The 21,323-nt window shown below is 44.0% G+C and overlaps 1 protein-coding gene across 2 annotated transcripts in view; it reads left to right on the forward strand.

Moving 5' to 3' along the window:
* Positions 1-21,080, forward strand: part of GALNT13 (polypeptide N-acetylgalactosaminyltransferase 13) — a 370,357-nt gene extending 349,277 nt beyond the window's left edge. Inside the window, exons 12-13 of one of the 2 annotated variants that reach the window (XM_060257256.1) lie at positions 1,085-1,114; positions 5,254-5,443. In XM_060257256.1, the coding sequence (XP_060113239.1) occupies positions 1,085-1,114; positions 5,254-5,439 (216 nt within the window). In that variant the 3' untranslated portion in view covers positions 5,440-5,443. Of the gene's footprint in view, positions 1-1,084; positions 1,115-5,253; positions 5,444-20,785 lie in introns of those variants that run through there. The other variant, XM_060257257.1, reaches the window with a different exon arrangement.
* The last annotated feature ends 243 nt before the right edge of the window (positions 21,081-21,323 follow it).

Genomic DNA, 21,323 nt, shown 5'->3' on the forward strand with positions numbered 1-21,323 from the left:
CCCCTTGCCATTGTGGTGGATGGATTTTTTTTTGGGGGGGGGCATTCTGGGGGTGGATGGAATATCACATGCAATGTTCCTGACACAGTGACATCACCCAGAACTGACAGCATCATGTCAGTAATGTTGCATGTGATGCTCTGGTTTGGGGCTAAAACTCTATGATTCTTTTGCCTTCACAGCCATAGAGTTTGCCCAAAAACCAGAGCATCACTGCACAACATTTCTAGTGTGATGATATCACCAGGAAGTGACGCCACCTGAAAGTGATGCCTGTTTGAGGGCGGGATTTCCCCTACCATCCAGCTGACCAGCAGCAGATTGAAGCCCCAAAAAGTAGGGGAACCTCACTGGGACCAGGGGGCTGGCAATCCTAGTATTAGCTATGTACGTGCATTAATAGTTGGAGCTGCTATAAGAATTCTGTTGTCTGTTTGTTCCTAAGAAAAACTAATGATTAATTTCTGCTATCATACTAAATGCTTAAATTATCCTAATTACCAGTGAATCAAGATTATCTGGATTATATTAATGCATATGGAAATGTAATTTTAGCACTATATGTTGGTCAAGCCGTAAGTCCCATTTGGCTTTGGACATCTTTTCCATTTCTTGGCACCACCTCCTTTGTATTCCTTTGGACCGTTGCATCTGTCCTCTCTATACTGCTCACACTGCATTGTGAAGAACCATATCTATGAATCTCAGACTCCTTGAAGAAGACTCCAATGCTTTTGCATGTGTTCATTTGAGTACCTTTCCCCCCTAACCAGAGTTCCTCAGACTGCATGACTGACCATTTCAATTCACCTATACACTATTCTTAGAGTTTGTGGCTGTACAGATGGTCGTTTTCAGAGAAGGGAGCTTCAGATAGCCCACTGCATGCAGAGTTCACTGTTTACCTGCACTACTGGCAATATGGTGTATTCAGTTATGTGAGAAATAATTTCTAGTTGGTGGTGGGGACTAGTATTTAAGTTTATGAATATGTCAAAGAGAACTGTTTGTCGGAAGATTAAAATTATTTGTAGTAAAATATTTTCCTGGGTTACAGTTTGATAGTGTACTTTGCTTTTGTCAGTATATAGGTAAATGGGAATATAACTTTGAGGTAAGTGACTTAAGCTTGATTATCCCTGTGATTGATTCTAGTGTAGGATCTCGCTTTACTCCTGTGGTGTTGACCTGACCCTTATTTAGTTGGCTTCAGTAGACTGTATTATTTGATATGGACTTTAGGCTTCCAGTTACACATAGTCCAACACTAGCAGTTGCAAATTTTCATTGTAATCCACTTAGGTTCCTTTTCTAAAACCTCTTAAATCCAAGTAGTACTTAAGATATATCAGCAAAATGGCAAAAATATCCTTTCCTAGTTTATATGTCATATATTGTTTTAGTATTGCATTTTTCCTTTGTCCTAAGCCAGTGGTTCTCAACTAGTTCTCACCAAGTATGCATCTTTATCATCAAGCGCTATCCAGGTCTCAACTTTAAAAACGCAAACAAACCATATATACGCACACAATATCAGTATCAAACCAGTCCATTACATTGATGATACACCAATATATTTTCAACTTGTTGATACATTTATGATATACCATAGTCAGACATATTCAGTAAGACCCTTTTGCCCGATGGCCATCAGCCAACTGTTTATTTTTAGGCTGGATTCCATTTGGCTTAATGCCAAATTGTTTGTTTGTTTGTTTGTTTGTTTTAAAAAAATCCATACTAACAAATTTTATCTTCAGAATAAAACCAAGAGTATCAGACCATCTCAAACCTATTGCAAAAGGAGAGAAGGGGCTACTTAAAATCTCAAATGTTCTAAGGTTCTGAGTCTGCTCTGAAATGTGTAAATCACCCCTAAGGAGCCATATGATCCCAGTTAAGAACCCATATCTTAAGCACTACAGTGCTGTGGTGTTCTGGTGTCCCTAACAAGCCTAGTTATCTAAAAATGTCGTTTATGTTTTATCCTGTGCCTGAAAACTGCCAGGTTCCCATTGATTTAGTAGTACAGCTGAATGACATATTTGTTAATCACACAACATTAAAACATCAGCATCATGTACTCCAGAGAGGAGAACTTGCTGGTTAACTAGCTGTCTACCTTTAACTTCATTTATTCAAAATGGTAATGCCAGAGTGCTTTTTTGAAGTACTCGGTGAACAAGGGATGTGAGGAAAGTTGAATAAATGCTGGAGGATGCAGGGAGGTGGGTGGGGGAATCGAATGTGAAGACATCTGGCAAATAGGAGAACCACCCAAATTATAACCTAAGGTGCTTCCAGTTCTGACATTTTATTGCGTTTTCCAGACCTATTACAGATTATCAGTATAGACGTTCCTTGTTACTTTGAGCAACCAGCTGCTGTTTCTTTTTTTGATGGGAATAGTTGAGTAACCCTTGGATGGCCATCGTGCATTAACTAGATTTTCATGTTCTGGTCTACGCTGAATTGTGTACCAGATCAGTTCTAAAGTTGTAGCAGCCAGGCAGTATAATTTTGCTGGATTTAGTAGATTATTCGGAGTTCCACCCCAAATGCCGGACTCCTGTAAACTAAAAGATTAAGTTATATGAGGTTTATTGTTTTCCTGCAAATTGGTAGGATTAAAGCAAAGCCAAACAGTACGGGTAGGGCTCTGTAGGACGTTGAGCTAAGTTTAGTTTTGTTGAATTAATACAATTAATTGAATTTAAAGAGCTCGATAGGTTATCTCCAGATCTTAAAATGTTTGTAAAATTAATCTCATCTTGTTTATAGTTATCTCTTGGATCTGTTGAATATGTTTTAATCATTGTTTTAGTATGCAAAGCTATTACGGCTCCCATTAATTTATTCACATGCCATTTCCTTTCCACTGGTGAAGAAGAAGTAGACATGAGCACGCATCTCAGATTCATAATGAAACTAAAGCAAAAATTGATGCTCCAGCTGCTTACTCAAACTGACATTATAAGGACACTCATTCTTGAAACGTTCTTGTTGTTCTCCATACAAGAAATAATTGAACACGCACAAAAAATGGTACGCTGCAGTGCCTTGTTAGACAAGCATTCAGAAATGTGTATTTTTATTTTTAAACAATGGTACTCAAGCATAGCTGTAAACTCTTTGCTGCATTTAAGTTTTTTTCTTTCCGTTCCTTCCATTCAGCTTTCCTTTTGTGAAAAAAAAAAGAAAACAACTACCATACTGTGGGCAATCTTTAATATTCATAATGCACTATGTGCTGATTATGCATGGGTTATTTTGTGTTCCTCTATGTTTTGTTTCAGTTTTCATAAACTCAGAGCACCTCTTTATAATGCGTGCTCCTCTATAGATCTTGAGGATGACTGCATTTCTGTAGATTATGTTAAATAGCTAGTCCATCATGCAAGTTTGAGTTTTCTTGCCTGAGATCAGCGCCCTGTGCCGAACTTGCTTTTTCACTCTGGGCATTGGAGACTGATAATTTAGACTTACTGGACTTAGATGTGCCAGTCCAGAGCTCTTGTGCAATTGAAAGGTGCACAAAGAGTGCCTGTAAATTGACCCATTCACCAGAGAGATTAGTTCGTGCATTGCTTTGAGGACCTTGAGCTGCTTCCTCTGTTGAAGTGAATTAGGAAGCCCTTGTAGACTAGGGAGCGTCGAGAAGAATCTGAAGCACCCTCTAGCTGATCTCAGGATCAAAGTGAGTGCCTCCACTGGTTTTCAATTTCACTTTATGAAAGTATCAGTTAGATACCTATTTGCAGTTCTCGCTTTGACAACATGTAGCTGATCAGAAACAAATTACTTTTGTAACTATATAGCAGAGACTCTTAGCTCAATAGATCACATTTAGAATATGTTCGTAAGTAAAAGGCGAAAGATTTATGCGATCTGAAGAGAAACCAGAGTATGTTCGTAAGTATGTATTTTTTAAATGACTGGGTTTCTGAACCTTGCCTGTGCTTAAGACCTCTTTACTGCTGGGGACCTCACCGCCCTGCTTCCTTTCAGCATGCATACGAAGAAAAGAAGTGTGGCACCGTTGCTGTCTGTGCATACCATGCACACTAGCAACAGGTCCTCTCAAAAAGCCACAACCCCCTGCCCCGACACACACCCCTAACAATGTTCTAGGGACTCTGAAACACAGCAGATAGGGATCCTTGACCCATATGAAGGTCCAAAACCATAGGCTGAAGACCCTTTCTCTGGAGGCATGCTCACTGTGAGGCTTCTTGCTATCAAAGGACACTGGTGCTGAAACACTTTAACCTCCTTTAGTGTCTATAAGCTATGGCAATGCACAAAGGTAGAATGTTGCCCTGTCAATGAGGGGTTTGTTTGTTTGTTGCATACCTGCTAATAAATGGAAAGGGAAACTTAGGAAGGAGCAAAGATGATATTTGGAACATGTCCATAGGAATAGCAACATTATTAAATGTTCCTATAGGGAGGCTACTCATCACTGGATATCATGGTATCGTCATGCTAAGGTAACCATTCGTAACTGGATTTTCCTGAGTCAGCAAACCATTCCAGTTGTGAATGATGGGTGTAGTGTAAATATCCCATGATTTGTGGATTTGGCCCTCAAAATCTCTCAATTATTTAAATACACACACACTGAATCAGGAAGGAAACCAGACTAGAAGAACCTCTTCAGTGTAGCATTTGCCTACACACATGACACTTTTACCTTTTAAAACTGTTGTTCTTCATCTCCAAAATAGAAAGTTATCTCAGTCAGCAGCATAAAAGCAGTGCCGGAAGGGCTGTTCAGTTAGATTTTGGTGAACAGGAAGATTGCCTTTAATATAAATTGATTATTTCATTTGAAATTAGGCAGCCAAGAGAGGACCATCTATAAAAAAATGATAAAGGTTCGTACAATAAGTGTTCTGCTTAACTTGTTAAAACGAATATGTCAAGGGGAGAAAAATCACGGTTAGCATGATTAATACAATTCAGTCCTAGTTTATAGGACAATTCTACAGCATTTTTAGGCTGAGATTTACTCCTTATAACACTGTTTCTAGGTGAGATTTGTTCATCTTGTGTTCGTTAACGCAGTCAGGTTTTTATAGCATTTATGCCATGTAACAGCCAAGGATTACTTGCAGAAAAAGAAATCTTGCAGCTATGCTTGAGAGCACCAATTACTCTGGTAGCTAGAACTCATTGCCAAAGATTGGAGAGGGTTTTCTTTTCTGTTTCTTTATTTGTGGTTTCTGTTTGTACCATTCTTCTGTTGCACAGACACATACATTTCTTCATATTATTACCCAATCATGTCTGACAATAAGCAGAATAGAAGATGGCACTCGTGGTCCCACAGTGGAGATGTGTAACGGCGGTCGTTCTCAAAGATGGCTGCTGAGAAACTACACGCGGCTGGAGGTTTTTAGGAATATTTTTGACAGCCCCACTGACTATTTCCTTTAGTAAATGTCTGGAGGTTGGTATCAAAGAATGGACTCATTTTATGTGTGTTCTTTTCTTATCTCTGGTTTTGTCTTCTTCTCTCCTAACTAGTTTAGTTAAGTTAGATAGTGCTTAGGAAAAAAATTGCCTTGTTTAAATGTTAAGTAAGTCTTTAGTAAGCCAAATGGCAGCTATATTAATGAACCTGTCTTATCCCACTTCATCTTCTACAATACAGAAAGAGCCTTTAAATGTTGTATCATCTAAGCAGGTACTAATCTATTTTTTTCCTGTATGTTGATAACACTAGTACTTGCAGGAGAGATGATCAATTTTGTAGAAGAAGAAGGAGATGATATTGGATTTATATCCCGCCCTTCACTCCGAAGAGTCTCTGAGCGGCTCACAATCTCCTTCATCTTCCTCCCCCACAACAGACACCCTGTGAAGTAGGTGAGGCTGGAGAGGGCTCTCACAGCAGCTGCCCTTTCAAGGACAACCTCTGCCAGAGCTATGGCTGACCCAAGGCCATGCCAGCAGCTGCAAGTGGAGGAGTGGGGAATCAAACCCGGTTCTCCCAGATAAGAGTCCGCACACTTAACCACTACACCAAACTGGCTCTTTGTCACAATGGCTCTTTGTAGCCATTGTCACAAAAGAACAGTACTCCTTAAATGGCCCAATAACTCTTTTAACCTAGCACAAGCTCAGCGGTGTTGCATAGCTAACCCTCAAGTAAATGAACTTACATGTTCTGCCTTTTTAGGAGCCTATTGCATGCTTTGTTGATTCTCAAGGGTAGCTCAAGATATAGTTTCCTTGCACAGGCCTCATTGTCATAGCCTCTTCTCTGGAACCAGAGAGATAGCCCTCCTTACCTCTTTGCCTTCTCAGTTCTCATTTAAAAAATAATGCGGAAAGCCATTCATGAGTTCAGCCACCATTTCAACTGGTCCAGCAAAAAGCAGCTAGTTGTGGCCAAAGTCTTGTAAGAAGAAGGAATCTCATTAGAGTTCTGGAACAGACATAACACAGCTTGCTGTTGCTTTTTTGTTTTCATTCAAGAGGGCTAGAGGAGGGAGAAGGGAAGGCTCACCTCCTCCAGCTACCAGGGTGGCAAGTGAGCAGCTGACAAGTAACAGGTGAATTGGGGAGTTTTTTGCAGTCACTTCCCACCACCACCTGAAGTTGCTTCATTCTATAGCTGGCCTTGCTTAGTCTGCAGAACGGAGCATAGGATCTGGTGTTGGCCAGATACAATAGTCTGTCCCTAAATAGAATGACTTATTTCAGCTTACGGTTTTCTTTTTAAATGCCCCAACTCTGTACACAACTCTGACCCTCTTGAGAACCTCAACATTTTCTATGATAGCGCCCACTCTTTGGATGACACCCACCGGTGGAGGTACAGGGTGCATCTACTCTGGTTAGAGCCCACAAGTTGCTTTAAAGCACTCTATTTTAGCGGAGCCTTTTGCTGAGGCCTTGGCAGAACCTAGGGTGGCCAGACCGTCCCGGGTACCCGGGAATGTCCCAGTTCTGGCCCCCTATTCCCGCCTCCCGGGCTGGCTATACCGGGACCATTAGAGGTCCTGGTTTAGCCAGCCCCGGAGGCGGTGGGCCGCGGGCGCCGGCGGGGAAGGCGGCGAGTGAGGGAGGGAGCATCCCTGCGCACGCGCAGGGAAGCTCCCTCACTCACTCGCCGCCTTCCCCGCCCGCGTGCGGGGCCCGGCGGCGGTGGCGGAGGCCTCTCCGCGGCCTCCGCTGGTCCCGGGAGGCCCTCCAGAGACTCTGGAGGGCCTCCGGCGACCAGTGCTGACCAGCGGAGGCCGCGGAGAGGCCGCGGAGGCGCCGGCGCTGGTCCCGGGAGGCCCTCCTGAGACTCTGGAGGGCCTCCGGCGACCACCGCCGACCAGTGGAGGCCTCTCCGCGGCCTCCGCTGATCGCCGGAGGCCCTCCAGAGACTCTGGAGGGCCTCCGGCAACCAGCGTCGACCAGCAGCGGCCTCTCCGCGGCTTCCGCTGGTCGCTAGAGGCCCTCCAGAGACTCTGGAGGGCCTCCTGCGACCAGCGGAGGCCGCGGAGCGACCAGCGCCGAACAGCTGAGGCCTCTCGGCGGCCTCCGCTGGTCCCTGGAGGCCCTCCAGAGACTCTGGAGGGCCTCCAGCGACCAGCGCTGGCCAGCCAAGGCCGCGGAGAGGCCGGCGCTGGTCCCTGGAGGCCCTCCAGAGACCAGCGCAGGCCCTCCCCGGCCTCCGCAGCCGCCGCCAGCCTCGCCAGCAACACCAGCCGCCGAGAGGAGAGGCCGCCCCCCGCCCCCCCTGGAAGAAGGTAAGCTGGGAGGGTGGGGGCCGAAAGCGGGGGGGGGCTGGCGGGAGACGGCGGCCTTCCTTCCTTCCTTCCCTTCCTCCCTTCCCTCCCTCCTCCCTTCCCTCCTTTCTTCCTTCCCTCCCTGCTCCCTTCCTTCCTTTCTTCCTTCCTTCCCTCCCTTCCTTCCCTCCCTCCATTCTCCCTTCCTTCCCTCCCTCCTCCCTTCCTTCCTTCCTTCCTTCCCTTCCTTCCTTCCCTCCCTACCTCCTCCCTCCCTCCCTTCCTTCCTTCCTTCCTTCCTTCCCTCCCTCCCTCCCCCCTTCCTTCCTTTCTTCCTTCCTTTCTTCCTTCCTTCCTTCCTTCCTTCCCACCCTCCTCCCTCCCTCCCTCCCTCCCTCCCTCCCTCCCTTCCTTCCTTCCTTCCTTCCTTCCTTCCTTCCTTCCTTCCTTCCTTCCTTCCTTCCTTCCTTCCTTCCTTCCTTCCCTCCCTCCCTCCCTTCCCCCCTTCCCTCCTTATGTTCTTATGTGACACAGAGTGTTGGCCTGAATGGGCCACTGGCCTGATCCAACAGGGCTTCTCTTATGTTCTTATGTGACACAGTGTGTTGGACTGGATGGGCCACTGGCCTGATCCAACATGGCTTCTCTTATGTTCTTATGTGACGCAGAGTGTTGGACTGGATGGGCCACTGGCCTGATCCAACAGGACTTCTCTTATGTTCTTATGTGACGCAGAGTGTTGGACTGGATGGGCCACTGGCCTGATCCAACAGGGCTTCTCTTATGTTCTTATGTGACGCAGAGTGTTGGACTGGATGGGCCACTGGCCTGATCCAACAGGGCTTCTCTTATGTTCTTATGTGACGCAGAGTGTTGGACTGGATGGGCCAGTGGCCTGATCCAACATGGCTTCTCTTATGTTCTTATGTGACAATACTGACTTTGGTGGACCCAAGCACTGATTCACTGTAAGGGAGCTTTGTGTTTGTGACTGGAGTGGACAATACTGACTTTGGTGGACCCAAGCATCGGTCCCATCGTTGTGGGGCCCAGGAGGCCGGCGCAGCCGCACGCTGAAGCAGCCTGTCGGTCACTTCCAGGTTCCTGTCCTGCATCTCGACCTGTGTTATTAGTGACAGGCTGCTTCGGCGTGCCGCTGCGCCGGCCCCCTGGGTCCCACAACGATGGGACCGATGCCACAGGGACGGGCTCGAAACACTCTATAACCCCTCAAAAGAACAGCAGTCTAGCTCGCTTCCCCCGAGCCCTGCTGCCATAAGCCTCAAGTGGGCTCATTTTGCGGCATCTCCTGGCGGGAGGGTGGCACCCGCACGGGACACATATCAAATGAAAGAGGGGGCGCAGGGCTATCAGAAATAGCCGGCGGAGGGAGTCGGGAGACCACCCCACTGGGGGATCCACACCCCGAAAGTGATGAAGGTGGCGCAGATAGAGCCAACAGAGCAAACAGGACAAAATAAATAGGCTGCATTATGCAGCACAGTTGAGAAAGTGCCTTATCCCATATACTGATGAACTATATACAGGATTTGAGAACAAAATTGTTTCCGGCGGTGATATTTGGGGGATTTTTGGGGGCGTCACAGGAAGTGCTGTGAAGTCACTTCCTGTTTCCGGCAGTGGCATTTGGGGGAAATGATGTCATTTGGGGGAAGTGATGTCACAGGAAGTGATGTCACTTCCCGTTTTCGGCAGGTGCCGTGGGGGAAATGATGTCACAGGAAGTGGCGTCACTTCCTGTTTCCAGCGGTGGCATGACATCACCAGAAGTGACGTCACCGGAAGTGACGTCACTTCCTGTTTCCGGCAGCGCACGCGCTTCGCGCGCACACACCCCTACCTTCCCCCCCCCCAAGGTGTCCCTGGCTGGCCTTCAGACATTATGGTCACCCTAGCAGAACCATTGATTTTGATTTGTAGGGGAGGGATGGTGGCTCACTGGTAGAGCATCTGCTTGGGAAGCAGAAGGTCCCAGGTTCAGTCCCTGGCATCTCCAAAAAAGGGTCCAGGCAAATAGGTGTGAAAAACCTCAGCTTAAGACCCTGGAGAGCCGCTGCCAGTCTGAGAAGACAATACTGACTTTGATGGACCAAAGGTCTGATTCAGTATAAGGCATCTTCATATGTTCATATGTTCAAGATGATTTTGGGAGGGACGGTGGCTCAGTGGTAGAGCATATGCTTGGGAAGCAGAAGGTCCCAGGTTCAAGCCCCAGCATCTCCAAAAAAGGGTCCAGGCAAATAGGTGTGAAAAACCTCAGCTTGAGACCCTGGAGACCCTTTGCCAGTCTGAGAAGACAATACTGACTTTGATGGACCAGAGGTCTGATTCAGTATAAGGCAGCTTCATATGTTCATATGTATGTTCCTGTCTCTTAAGTATATTTCAGACTGGATCTTTATGTGGGACATTTGTTATTGGATAATGTTTCCCTGCATTTATTCATCTGATGTTATTCTCTATCAGCTGTTATAATGTTATGTTTTTAATGTTAGCTGCCTTGAGCAAAAATTGGTGTGATATGAGTTTCTAACAATAAATGAATGACCTCATTTTCCCCATGCCTGTGGAGCAATCCTGGGAGAAAGTGGGATACGAAATTTACTGACGTTCGTCAGATACATCACTGACATGGATGGATACGATAAGAACATAAATATCTGTCTGTCTACCTACTAGTTTTATTCATAAAACTGCTACTTAGGTTTACAGGCATGACTGTTCCTATTATAATGCAAAGGCCGTGTTTGCTTCGGTTTGAAAAACCTTGTCTCAAATCCAGACAGGAGCAAAGCTCAGATTGCAGTAGGCTTGCCATCGGGGGGAAGTTTCGGTAGAAAGACCCCAGCTGGAACTCATTTGCATATTAGGCCACACCTCTGACATCACTGGCCGTGACCTCACATGTTCAGTAGGTTACTTCCTGCATATTGACACAGAACAGTACAACGCCATCAGTTGCGTTTCATGGATGCTTGTTCTCACACAGCTCAATGAGAGATCTCATTTCTCTCCCCCCCCCCCTCTCCTCAAACATGGCTGGAGAGAGAGCCGTGTGTGGCAGAGCGGACAGTGGCAACTTCTTCCAGGAGGTGGGTGGCTCTGTGTCTATTGCTCTCTTCGCCAGAGAGGATGGAGCATGCATTCTGAGAGCACATGGCTGCCCAGTGCCTTTCCTGTGCCTGAGACCTTTTTTTGAGCTGGAGCCCTGGCCGACCCAGCTGGAACTGCTTTTCTCTGCATTCCTGCTCAAAAAAAGCCCTGCATACCATATTGTGTTAAATAGTATGAGTTCTAACCAGTATTGTGGTGTTAGTTAGAAACTGTCTGCTTGGACAGTTTTTGGTGAAATTGTTTTCTCCCACTCTGGTCTCTCTCTTGTATTTGCTACTTATACTGCCAGATACTGTGGGTTTATTATGAAAATGCCCAATATGAACATTGGGTCACCCTGGAAAGAATAGTTGTATCCAGGGCTTTTTTTTTTTTTTTTAGAAAAAGCCCAGCAGGAGCTCACTTGCATATTAGGCCACATCCACTGACATCACAATTGTTTCACACAGCTTTTTTTGTAGAAAAGGCCCAGCAGGAACTCATTTTCATATTAGGCCACACCCCCTGATACCAAGCCAGCTGGAACTGCATTCCTATGCATTCCTACTTAAAAAAAAACCCTGGTTGTATCAACCTTAAGAACATAAGAGAAGCCATGTTGGATCAGGCCAACGGCCCATCAAGTCCAACACTCTGTGTCACACAGTGGCAAAAAATTTTATATACACACATACACTGTGGCTAATAGCCACTAATGGACCTGTGCTCCATATTTTTATCTAAACCCCTCTTGAAGGTGGCTATACTTGTGGCCGCCACCACCTCCTGTGGCAGTGAATTCCACATGTTAATCACCCTTTGGGTGAAGAAGTACTTCCCTTTATCCGTTTTAACCTTTCTGCTCAGCAATTTCATCGAATGCCCACGAGTTCTTGTATTGTGAGAAAGGGAGAAAAGTACTTCTTTCTCTACTTTCTCCATCCCATGCATTATCTTGTAAACCTCTATCATGTCACCCCGCAGTCGACGTTTCTCCAAGCTAAAGAGTCCCAAGCGTTTCAACCTTTCTTCATAGGGAAAGTGCTCCAGCCCTTTAATCATTCTAGTTGCCCTTCTCTGGACTTTCTCCAATGCTATAATATCCTTTTTGAGGTGCGGCGACCAGAACTGCACACAGTACTCCAAATGAGACCGCACCATCGATTTGTACAGGGGCATTATGATACTGGCTGATTTGTTTTCAATTCCCTTCCTAATAATTCCCAGCATGGCGTTGGCCTTTTTTATTGCAGACGCACACTGTCTTGACATTTTCAGTGAGTTATCTACCACGACCCCAAGATCTCTCTCTTGGTCAGTCTCTGCCAGTTCACACCCCATCAACTTGTATTTGTAGCTGGGATTCTTGGCCCCAATGTGCATTACTTTGCACTTGGCCTTAGCTATACCCGTTTTGCACAATGATGCAGTTACTCAGCATGTTACTGAGTCTGGTCATGGCTCTCATTTCACTGTGGAATGAATCCAGGAAGTACTGTGTAAGGGATGAAGACTGGCACAAAAATTCAGTCTATGAAAATAAGGCATAAAGAGGAAACTGAATGAAGATGATTTAGTAGCTTTACCTAATAGCCCCATCAGTTCTTGTGCCTTTATTTTCCTTGCATTGTTTAAAGCAACGTTTGGTGCCTTATGTATATATCAATAACGTCTGCTTTTTAAATACTGGGCATTTTTGCAGTAGTACTGTGGCTTGGATCCCACAGTAAATCTCTGCTAATGGAAGACATTTGCATCAACAGACTGGGACATCCTTGTCTTCCCCTCTCACTGCAGTGCTTCCCAAAATGGTGGACAGTCGTCCCACAGGAACAGTATAATGGTGAATTGTGTGTCTGTCACGGGAGAAGGAATATCAGTGAAGATTGATTTATTTCATGTAGACCTTCCCTCAGTGGGGACTTATGGCACAATGTTACCACCATTTTGTCCTCACAAGAACCCTGGGAGGTGAATTAAGTTCAGTGTGTGACCAACCCAAGATTACTCAGCATGCTTCTATGGCAGAGTAGGAATTTGAACCTGGGTCTCCCAGATCCTAGTCCAGCACTCTAACCACTGCACCACCAAGATTGCCCAACATGCTTCCATGGCAGAGTGGAGATTTGAACCTGGGTCTCCCAGATCCTAGTCTAGCACTCTATCCACTGCACCATGCTGGCATGCCCCCCCTTTCATTAGTAGATGTTTATCCCAGGATCCTACCCAGTGATTTTCTCAGAACTGTTTTCAGAACATTTTTACACATCTTTACAGAAATGTCAAATTGTCCTGAAAGTTTTGTTTTAAATAATAAACAGCTATCCAGCTTGATAATCATTTATTATTATTCTCCTCCACAAATTGCTGAAGCAGCAGCAGAACTATGCCATTCTACTGTTTGTCATAACGAATGGTGTTGTAAACTCTTCTCGACAAGCTTAGATATGTTGGAGTAAAGAAAAGAAAAGGTTTTTTTTCTTCTTATAATTGTTTATGCCGTTTGAGGTTGCCACGGAGTAACGATCACGGTGCTGAAAAATTAACAAGATATTCTAGATAGGATGGTTTTGTTGGTAAAAATTTCCCAATGTAATTGAATGTTGACCAAACAAAGCAGGCTTTTGATAATAGCATCCTTAACAGAACAGGAAAAATAAGTGCTTTTTAGAAGACAATAGAAAAAAACCCAGTAATATCTTTTCCTGATGTGAAATGGTGTAACAAATACAAAGGCGCAGCTGATCAGGCAGCATGGTATTTGTAGGCTTGCTTGCATTTCTGGTTATGACTGCTAGTATTAGCGACTTAATTAAGCCTAAAATATTAAGTTACCCTGAACAGAACAATTTGGTGAATAAACTACATTGGTTAAGATTCTTACAATTAAGAAAAAATGCTCCCGCATTGTTGCAAAATACGAAATGGCTATACGATCTAATATAAAAGAATGTATGCTTTTCTTTAGGAACTGCATGATGGTTTGTTTAAACTGAGAGGCATAACCTCGGGGGAGATTTCCTTAATGAGCTTTCCCAGTAGAAACTGTACAGTACACGGAGTTGTGAAATAGGATGCGTGTCAATCTAGCGTGAAATAAAGCGTCGTCATTTTGCAGAAGGTTAGAGATTTGTGCAATCTCATCACCAAAACTGTCTCTGAGCAATGGTTTCATTATTTTTTTTTTAAACACTGAACTGACAAATGTTGCAGTGCATTTTTTCCTCTCCTCCTTAATGCTATCTATAAAGGTACTAAATAAATAAGAGCTAGTGCCCCTGGATAAAGAGCCTTAAGCTAATTTTCACCATGCTGTTTTGTTGTAAACAAATTATCATTATTGATTACAGGACAGATTATGCTCACAAACTTTCTAATTCATATGGATCCCCATGCTTTGTAGCCATTTACTGAGAGAGCTACTGCAGTGCAGTCACGTGCATGCAGGCCTGCATAAACCAAAACATTTTCGTTGTGTGTTTGCCCCCAAGTAGAGATCCTGATCTCATATGTATGGATAAAGATAGGAGATATTTGTGCTACAAGTACCATTTTTCCCCACACAGTTACTTTAAGGTTGAAGAAACTCAAAAGATTATATGAAGAAATTGCTATGGTACATAAACCCAAAGGGAAACTGCAATCAAGAAATCAGAAGGAGACTGAGAATGGGATGCATGAATGAAAAACTAGGAAAGATTGTTAAGGGTAGGGATGTGTTTCTGGTGACCAAGATCACATTAATTCATGCCATGATATTCCCCATTTCTAAGTATGGGTGTAAAAGCTGGACAATGAAGAAAGCTGACAGAAAGTTTTCATCTGAAATGTGATGTTGGAGGAGAGTTTTATAGATACTGTGGACTGCCAAAAAGACAAATGTGGGTTCTAGACCAAATCAAGCCTGAAGTCTGCCGAGAAGCTAAAATGACTAAACTGAACCTATTGTATTTTGGTTACATTATGAGAAAACAAAAGTCACTGGAAAAAAAAAACAGTAATACTGAGAAAAGTTGAAGGCAACAGGAAGATGAAAATATTGGATTTATATCCCACCCTATACTCTGAATCTCAGAGTCTCAGAGCAATCACAAACTACAGTTTGGTGTAGTAGTGAAGTGTGCAGACTTTTATCTGGGGGAACTGGGTTTGATTCCCCACTCCTCCACTTGCACCTGCTGGAATGGCCTTGGGTCAGCCATAGCTCTCATAGGAATTGTCCTTGAAAGGCAGCTGCTATAAGAGCTCTCTCAGCCCCACCTACCTCACAGGGTGTCTGTTGTGGCGGGGAGGTAAAGGAGATTATGACTGCTCTGAGACTCTGAGATTCGGAATATAGGGCAGGATATAAATCCAATATCATCATCTTCTTCTTCCTTTACCTCCCCCCCCCTCCCCCAACAGACACCCTGTGAGGTAGGTGGGACTGAGAGAGCTCTTACAGCAGTTGCCCTTTCAAGAGCTCTGGCTGACCCAAAGCCATTCAAGCAGCTGCAAGTGTAGGAGTGGGGAATCAAACCCGGTTCTCCCAGATAAGAGTCTGCACACTTTAACCACTACACCAAGCATAGATTGGCTCTATAAAGGAAGCCACAGCCCTCAGTTTGCAAGACCTGAGCAAGGCTGTTAATGATAGTATGTTTTGGAGGACATTATTTCATGGGGTCACTATGACTGATTTCGCACTCACCTTACTCTGCCCTCACGTCCATCTTCTCCACACGGCGTCCTCCCGATTTCCCACTATTTGTGTCAGGGCTGCAGCAAACGGAAACTAGTTTTTAGCAGTTTCCATTTGCTGTGCGAAAACCACGATGTTTCCTCTAGCCCTGGCACAAATAGTGGGAAATCGGGAGGATGCCACGCGGAGAAGACGGACGTGAGGGCGGAGTAAGGTGAATGCGAAATCAGTCTATAAGTCAGAAGTGACTTGATGGCACTTAACACCCACACCCACCCACACATAAATGAATCCCATAACAGTTGACCAATATTCTTCCACAGTTGAGTTGAGCGGAGCTGGAATTTTCCAAGCATTGCGTTAGAAATCTAAACTCTCTGGTTGCATGTCATTTGCAACATTGGATAAATCTTGTTTTAATTTGTAGTTGTCTTCTCACAGATTTTTTTTTTCCAGTATCTTAGTGAGTTGTAATTCCCGACAAAGATCTGTAAGAACATAAGAACATAAGAGAAGCCATGTTAGATCAGGCCAATGGCCCATCCAGGCCAACACTGTGTCACACAGTGGCAAGAAAATTTTAATAGCCACTGATGGACCTCTGCTCCATATTTTTATCTAAACCCCTCTTGAAGGTGGCCATGCTTGTGGCCGCCACCACCTCCTGTGGTAGTGAATTCCACATGTTAATCACCCTTTGGGTGAAGAAGTACTTCCTTTTATCCGTTTTAACCTGTCTGCTCAGCAATTTCATCGAATGCCCACGAGTTCTTGTATTGTGAGAAAGGGAGAAAAGTACTTCTTTCTCTACTTTCTCCATCCCATGCATTATCTTGTAAACCTCTATCATGTCACCCCACAGTCGACGTTTCTCCAAGCTAAAGAGCCCCAAGCATTTCAACCTTTCTTCACAGGGAAAGTGTTCCAGCCCTTTAATCATTCTAGTTGCCCTTTTCTGGACTTTCTCCAATGCTATAATATCCTTTTTGAGGTGAGTGATCCATTAAACTCCCAGTAATTCAAAAGCCTGACAGAGGAACAATATTCTTTTTCCCCCTCCCATTTTTGCAGTTGCTGGCAGGCAACTAAAAAAGTTTATCAAGCTCATGGTGGGTCACCATAGGGTACCACTGGGTTATATTTGGCTTGGTGGGTTACAAAGAATGACTACAGAGTAATTTTAAAAAGCACAGATGACATTTGTTGCATATATTGAGTCACTGTTGACTCCCCACTCCCCCATCACCATGAAATGTGTTCAGATCTTCGGCACTGTATCACTGTGCAAGGTGTAAACGCACGATGACAGTCTAAAAGAGCCGTGATTTATAAACGCATGCTGTCCGTTTCCAAAGTGAAAGGTAGCAGAGCAGATTAAAATACACCGTGCTGTTGAAGTTTTGCAGCATTTTATTAAGCAATGCTTTCCGAAATAGAACTGACATCCTTGGATACATTGGTTGCCATAGTAAGCGTTTTCTTCTGCATTGATTACTACTGAAGAAAGCTCGCATGCAGTGCACACGTCGACAGGCTGCAATAGCTGCCTGGGATTATTGCTTTTGTGCCCAACATTTATTCAGATTTAAAATTAAACCTTTCTTCGTATCTGCCACCTTACTCCAGAGGCTATTTCATTTGGGACAGGTGGTAAAGATTCGACATTTTCTCACCCATTTGGAGAAGCGGTTTACAAGAATCACCAAGGAACTGATGTTATTAGCAAGACATGCAGTGACCCAGTATATCAAAGCATCCTGATATAAAAATCCCAGAAATGCTTCTCTTCCCACTACCCCATTATCTACTTAAAATAAACAATCACCTCCTGCACTGGAAATTGTATTGACTAGGGGTATTGAACTCATTTGTTACGAGGACCAAATCTGACAAAAATGAGACTTTGTGGGTCCAGACCATGTGTGTCATAATGTAATGCCAGGTAGTGGAGATATAAACTTTATAAGGGATACAGACGAACACAATTCAATATTTTTTTTTTAACTTAAAAATACAAACATGCTTAAAACTCTTGCAGTATTTTGTTTAAAATGGAAAGGTGGGGAAATAATGGGATTTGGCAGTGCAGTCTTTAAAATAAAACATAAAGAAAAAGCCCAAGGATCATAGCAGAAACTAAAAATCTAAACTAAAAAAATATAAAATGCTCTGAGCCTAGGAAAACATGAAATGGCTGGGCACTGCAAGCTTCTCCCTACCACCGCCACCACAGGTCTACTCAGACTGTCAATGGCTCTCCCGTGTAATATCCCCCTTTGGCTGCTGGTTCCCAGGTTAGAGTACTCACTAGGCACTAGTTCTCAGGTACATTCAGCAGAGACAAACAGGCTCAAATCATCAACCTTTTAATTGTAAGGAGACCACTCCAGCAAACAACAGCTTCACCTGGACATACAAACAAAACTACTTGAGCTCCACTCCACTGAAATACATTGCAGCACGGAAGTTGGAAGAAGAACGTGGAATGGATTTTCCATTAAGGTCTCTTGGCCCAGATAGACTTCTCCCAGAGTAGTCTATCTGGGCAAAGAGACTTTAATGGAAAATCTCTTCTGCATTTTTTTTGCAGCTTTGCAAGCCCAGAAGAACCTCCTGCTGAAGCAGGCAAAAATAAGGCAGAAGGAGCTGGGAACTTTGGCAGCCTCAGAGCTTCAAAGGGTGAGGACAGGAGGGGGAGGAGGAGGGAGAACAATGCCGTGGGACAGGTAAAAGCCCTGGGCAGGTTGCAAGTTTGACACCCCTAGTATAGACAATGACCGATGAAATCTATGCGATAACAAAAATTATACTAACACATTAATGGATAGATTACAAAGGCGAAGTTAAATGAAGTCAAGATCATGCCAGAAAAAGGCCCTCCATCCTATAAGATCCAGGAGCTGTATTGGTTTAATTAAAAAAAAATGACTTGGAAAACATTTACAAAGTATGACAAATGGCATTTCAGTCCCGCTTCTTTAAATAGCACAATTCAAAGGAAGGCTGGTCAGCTGGCCAGTTCTGTGATGTCATGAGTATAACAGTTCTTGGTGAGGTATATTGAATGCTGAAGCAGGTAAAGTCCTTGCCACGTATTGCTCAGTGTGGCTGTGACCTTTCAAAAGTGCTATGAAAAAAAAATCAGCATCTAGAAATCTTCACCATTATCAACAAGTTATAAATCAGTAAAATAATTTTTGCTGTCCAATGGGTATATTGATGCAGGAAAGGAAAAGGAAAGGTCCCCTGTGCAAGCGCCAGTTGTTTCCGACTCTGGGATGACGCTGCTTTCACGACATTTTCATGGCAGACTTTTTACAGGTTGGTTTGCCGCTGCTTTCCCCAGTCATCTACACTTTCCCCTCGGCAAGCTGGGGACTCCTTTGACCGACCTCAGAAGGATGGAAGGCTGAGTCAACCTCGAGCCGGCTTGGCTACCTGAAAACCCAGCTTCAACCAGGGATCAAACTCAGGTCATGAGCAGAGTTTAGGACTGCACTACTGCAGCTTTAACACTCTGCGCCACGGGGCTCTAAATTGATGCAGAGCTGGCCAATATAAATCCTGCATGGCTAGTAAAACTAAGTTTGTTTTAGAACTAAAGATTATGGGGTATTTTATAAGTAGTGTTTCAACTTCTAATGAGGAGTGCATGAAGCCATCTAATAATCTGCATAATCCAATATTCTAATGCATTCTGTGTCAGAAAAGTTGAATATCATTTGCATTTCAAACATGCTGAGGCTACAGGCATGTAAACTGCTCAGAGCATCAACACTGTCCTACATGGATCATAAATAAAAAGAATGCTGTGAAACCCCTGAAGCGTTTACACCCAGAATAATGCTGCATTTCAGAATTTTTACAAGTTACTACTAGTCAGTACACCATCATAATTATAGCCTTTTTCATTTTAAATAGATATTTTTCCGGTCTACCCTCTTTAGGATTTTGCACCTTTACTACCTTAAAACATTTAGAGCTCATTTTAAGCAAGTTGTAAGTAATGGGGAGGTTTTAACCTAGGAAAGAGACCAGCAAGTGGCAAGAGCAGAGAAAAGGTGCCGAGGGACGTGGACAAGAAATAATAATTTGTGGCTACAGCAAGGCAATCCTTCATTTAGTATGGACGTTATACCCACTGTTAGACTCAGCCGATCTAACCATCCATGCTGCAGTAACATCAGGACTAGATTAATGTTACATGCTCTGAATGGAGCTGCCCTTGAAGAAAGGTCAGTAGGTAAACTGCATTAGCTCAGCTGTTGTTGAGCTAGCTGCTTTGCACTATCTCGAGATGTTTTGCTTTGGCTTCCTCTTTGTTTCTGAATTCAGTTCAAGGTGGTGGTTCTTGCTTCTTTGGATCCGCATACTTCAAGGACTGTATCTCACGTGTAGCGGTTTCATTCGCCCAGTCGTCAGGACTGCCACTGCCCACACTTGAGCTTTCACATCAGTAGCTTCCATGTTCTGCAACAGCCATTCTGAAAATGTTAGGAAGGTATCCATACTTGGCAAGGCTGATTTACAACAGCTTTTGAAGGGGAGTCTTATGGTGATAGTCCCTGCTTCTGGTTTTAGTCCATCTACGATTTTTAAAAAATCTGTTGTGAGCCGCTTGGGGACAATAGCAAGCTATAAACATTTTAAATAAAGTACTCTATAAAGAGGATTTGACGTTTTCCTTTTCTGAAGGTTTTCATCGGTAACAAGGGCTTACTTTGTCCTCTGTGTTTTAATTCTGGGGATTGGAACAGTGCTAGATGTGCCACTATTGTTACTGCAATCCACTTGCAATATTTTTAGCATAATTTGTGACCTTGTTACTTTTGCCAGAATGCTGAAAAGTGCTGAATAGTCCAGGAGTGGCCAACGGTAGCTCTCCAGATGCTTTTTTGTCTACAACTCCCATCAACCCCAGCCATTGGCCATGCTGGCTGGGGCTGATGGGAGTTGTAGGCAAAAAACATCTGGAGCGTTACCATTGGCCACCCCTGATAAGTTTCTGTGTGCCCATACATAAGCCATCTGATGGTACTTGATTTCTCTGTACTTTGATAAATTACAGGACCCCCTCCTTAGGTTACTTTCATGGTATGGAAGCTGCTGCAATCTATCTTTTCCCTTTACTGACAAGGCAATATCAGAGAGAAACCTAAATGAGGTAGGGGATGAGTCTGTCCAGCAATGCTAGACATTGCTCTCCTGTCTTGAGAAGTATATGAACTATTTGAAACTAAAACAATTTCTTTCCCTTTTTTAGAGACTTACCTTGAGGCATGTGAACAGTAACCAGTGTCTTGATGAACCGTCTGAAGAAGACAAAATGGTTCCTACCATGAAAGACTGCAACGAAAGCCGATCTCAGCAATGGCTGCTACGCAACATGACCTTGGGTGCCTAAAACCAAGAGAGACTTGCTGTTTCCTCAGGCCTTGTAAGGTTCTAGACTTTTGTACTTCACACATTTGTATCAAACAGAAAGGATGCATTCCTCTTCCCTAGCTGCTTCCTAGTGAGAGGTTTTGAATGCTTGGTTAAAAGCCCACCTGTCAGGGCAGGGGGGGAGGGGGGGACCACATTTTTTTTTAATTGCTTAAAAGCATGTTTGTATTTTTTCCCCCTCGATTTTTTACTCATTCAGCTCAACAACACAGGAGCTCATTAGAATATTAACATTCATTATTATCAAGAAGTGGCACTTTGGGGGGAAATGAGAGTTATGAAAAGCACTACAAAGCTAAACTCCAAGGTCTGGGGGGGGCGTTGAACTTTGCTGTTGGTTATGTCACACATAATGT

The sequence above is a fragment of the Heteronotia binoei genome, chromosome 16 (genome assembly GCF_032191835.1).
Source record: "Heteronotia binoei isolate CCM8104 ecotype False Entrance Well chromosome 16, APGP_CSIRO_Hbin_v1, whole genome shotgun sequence".
Lineage (NCBI taxonomy): Eukaryota > Metazoa > Chordata > Lepidosauria > Squamata > Gekkonidae > Heteronotia > Heteronotia binoei.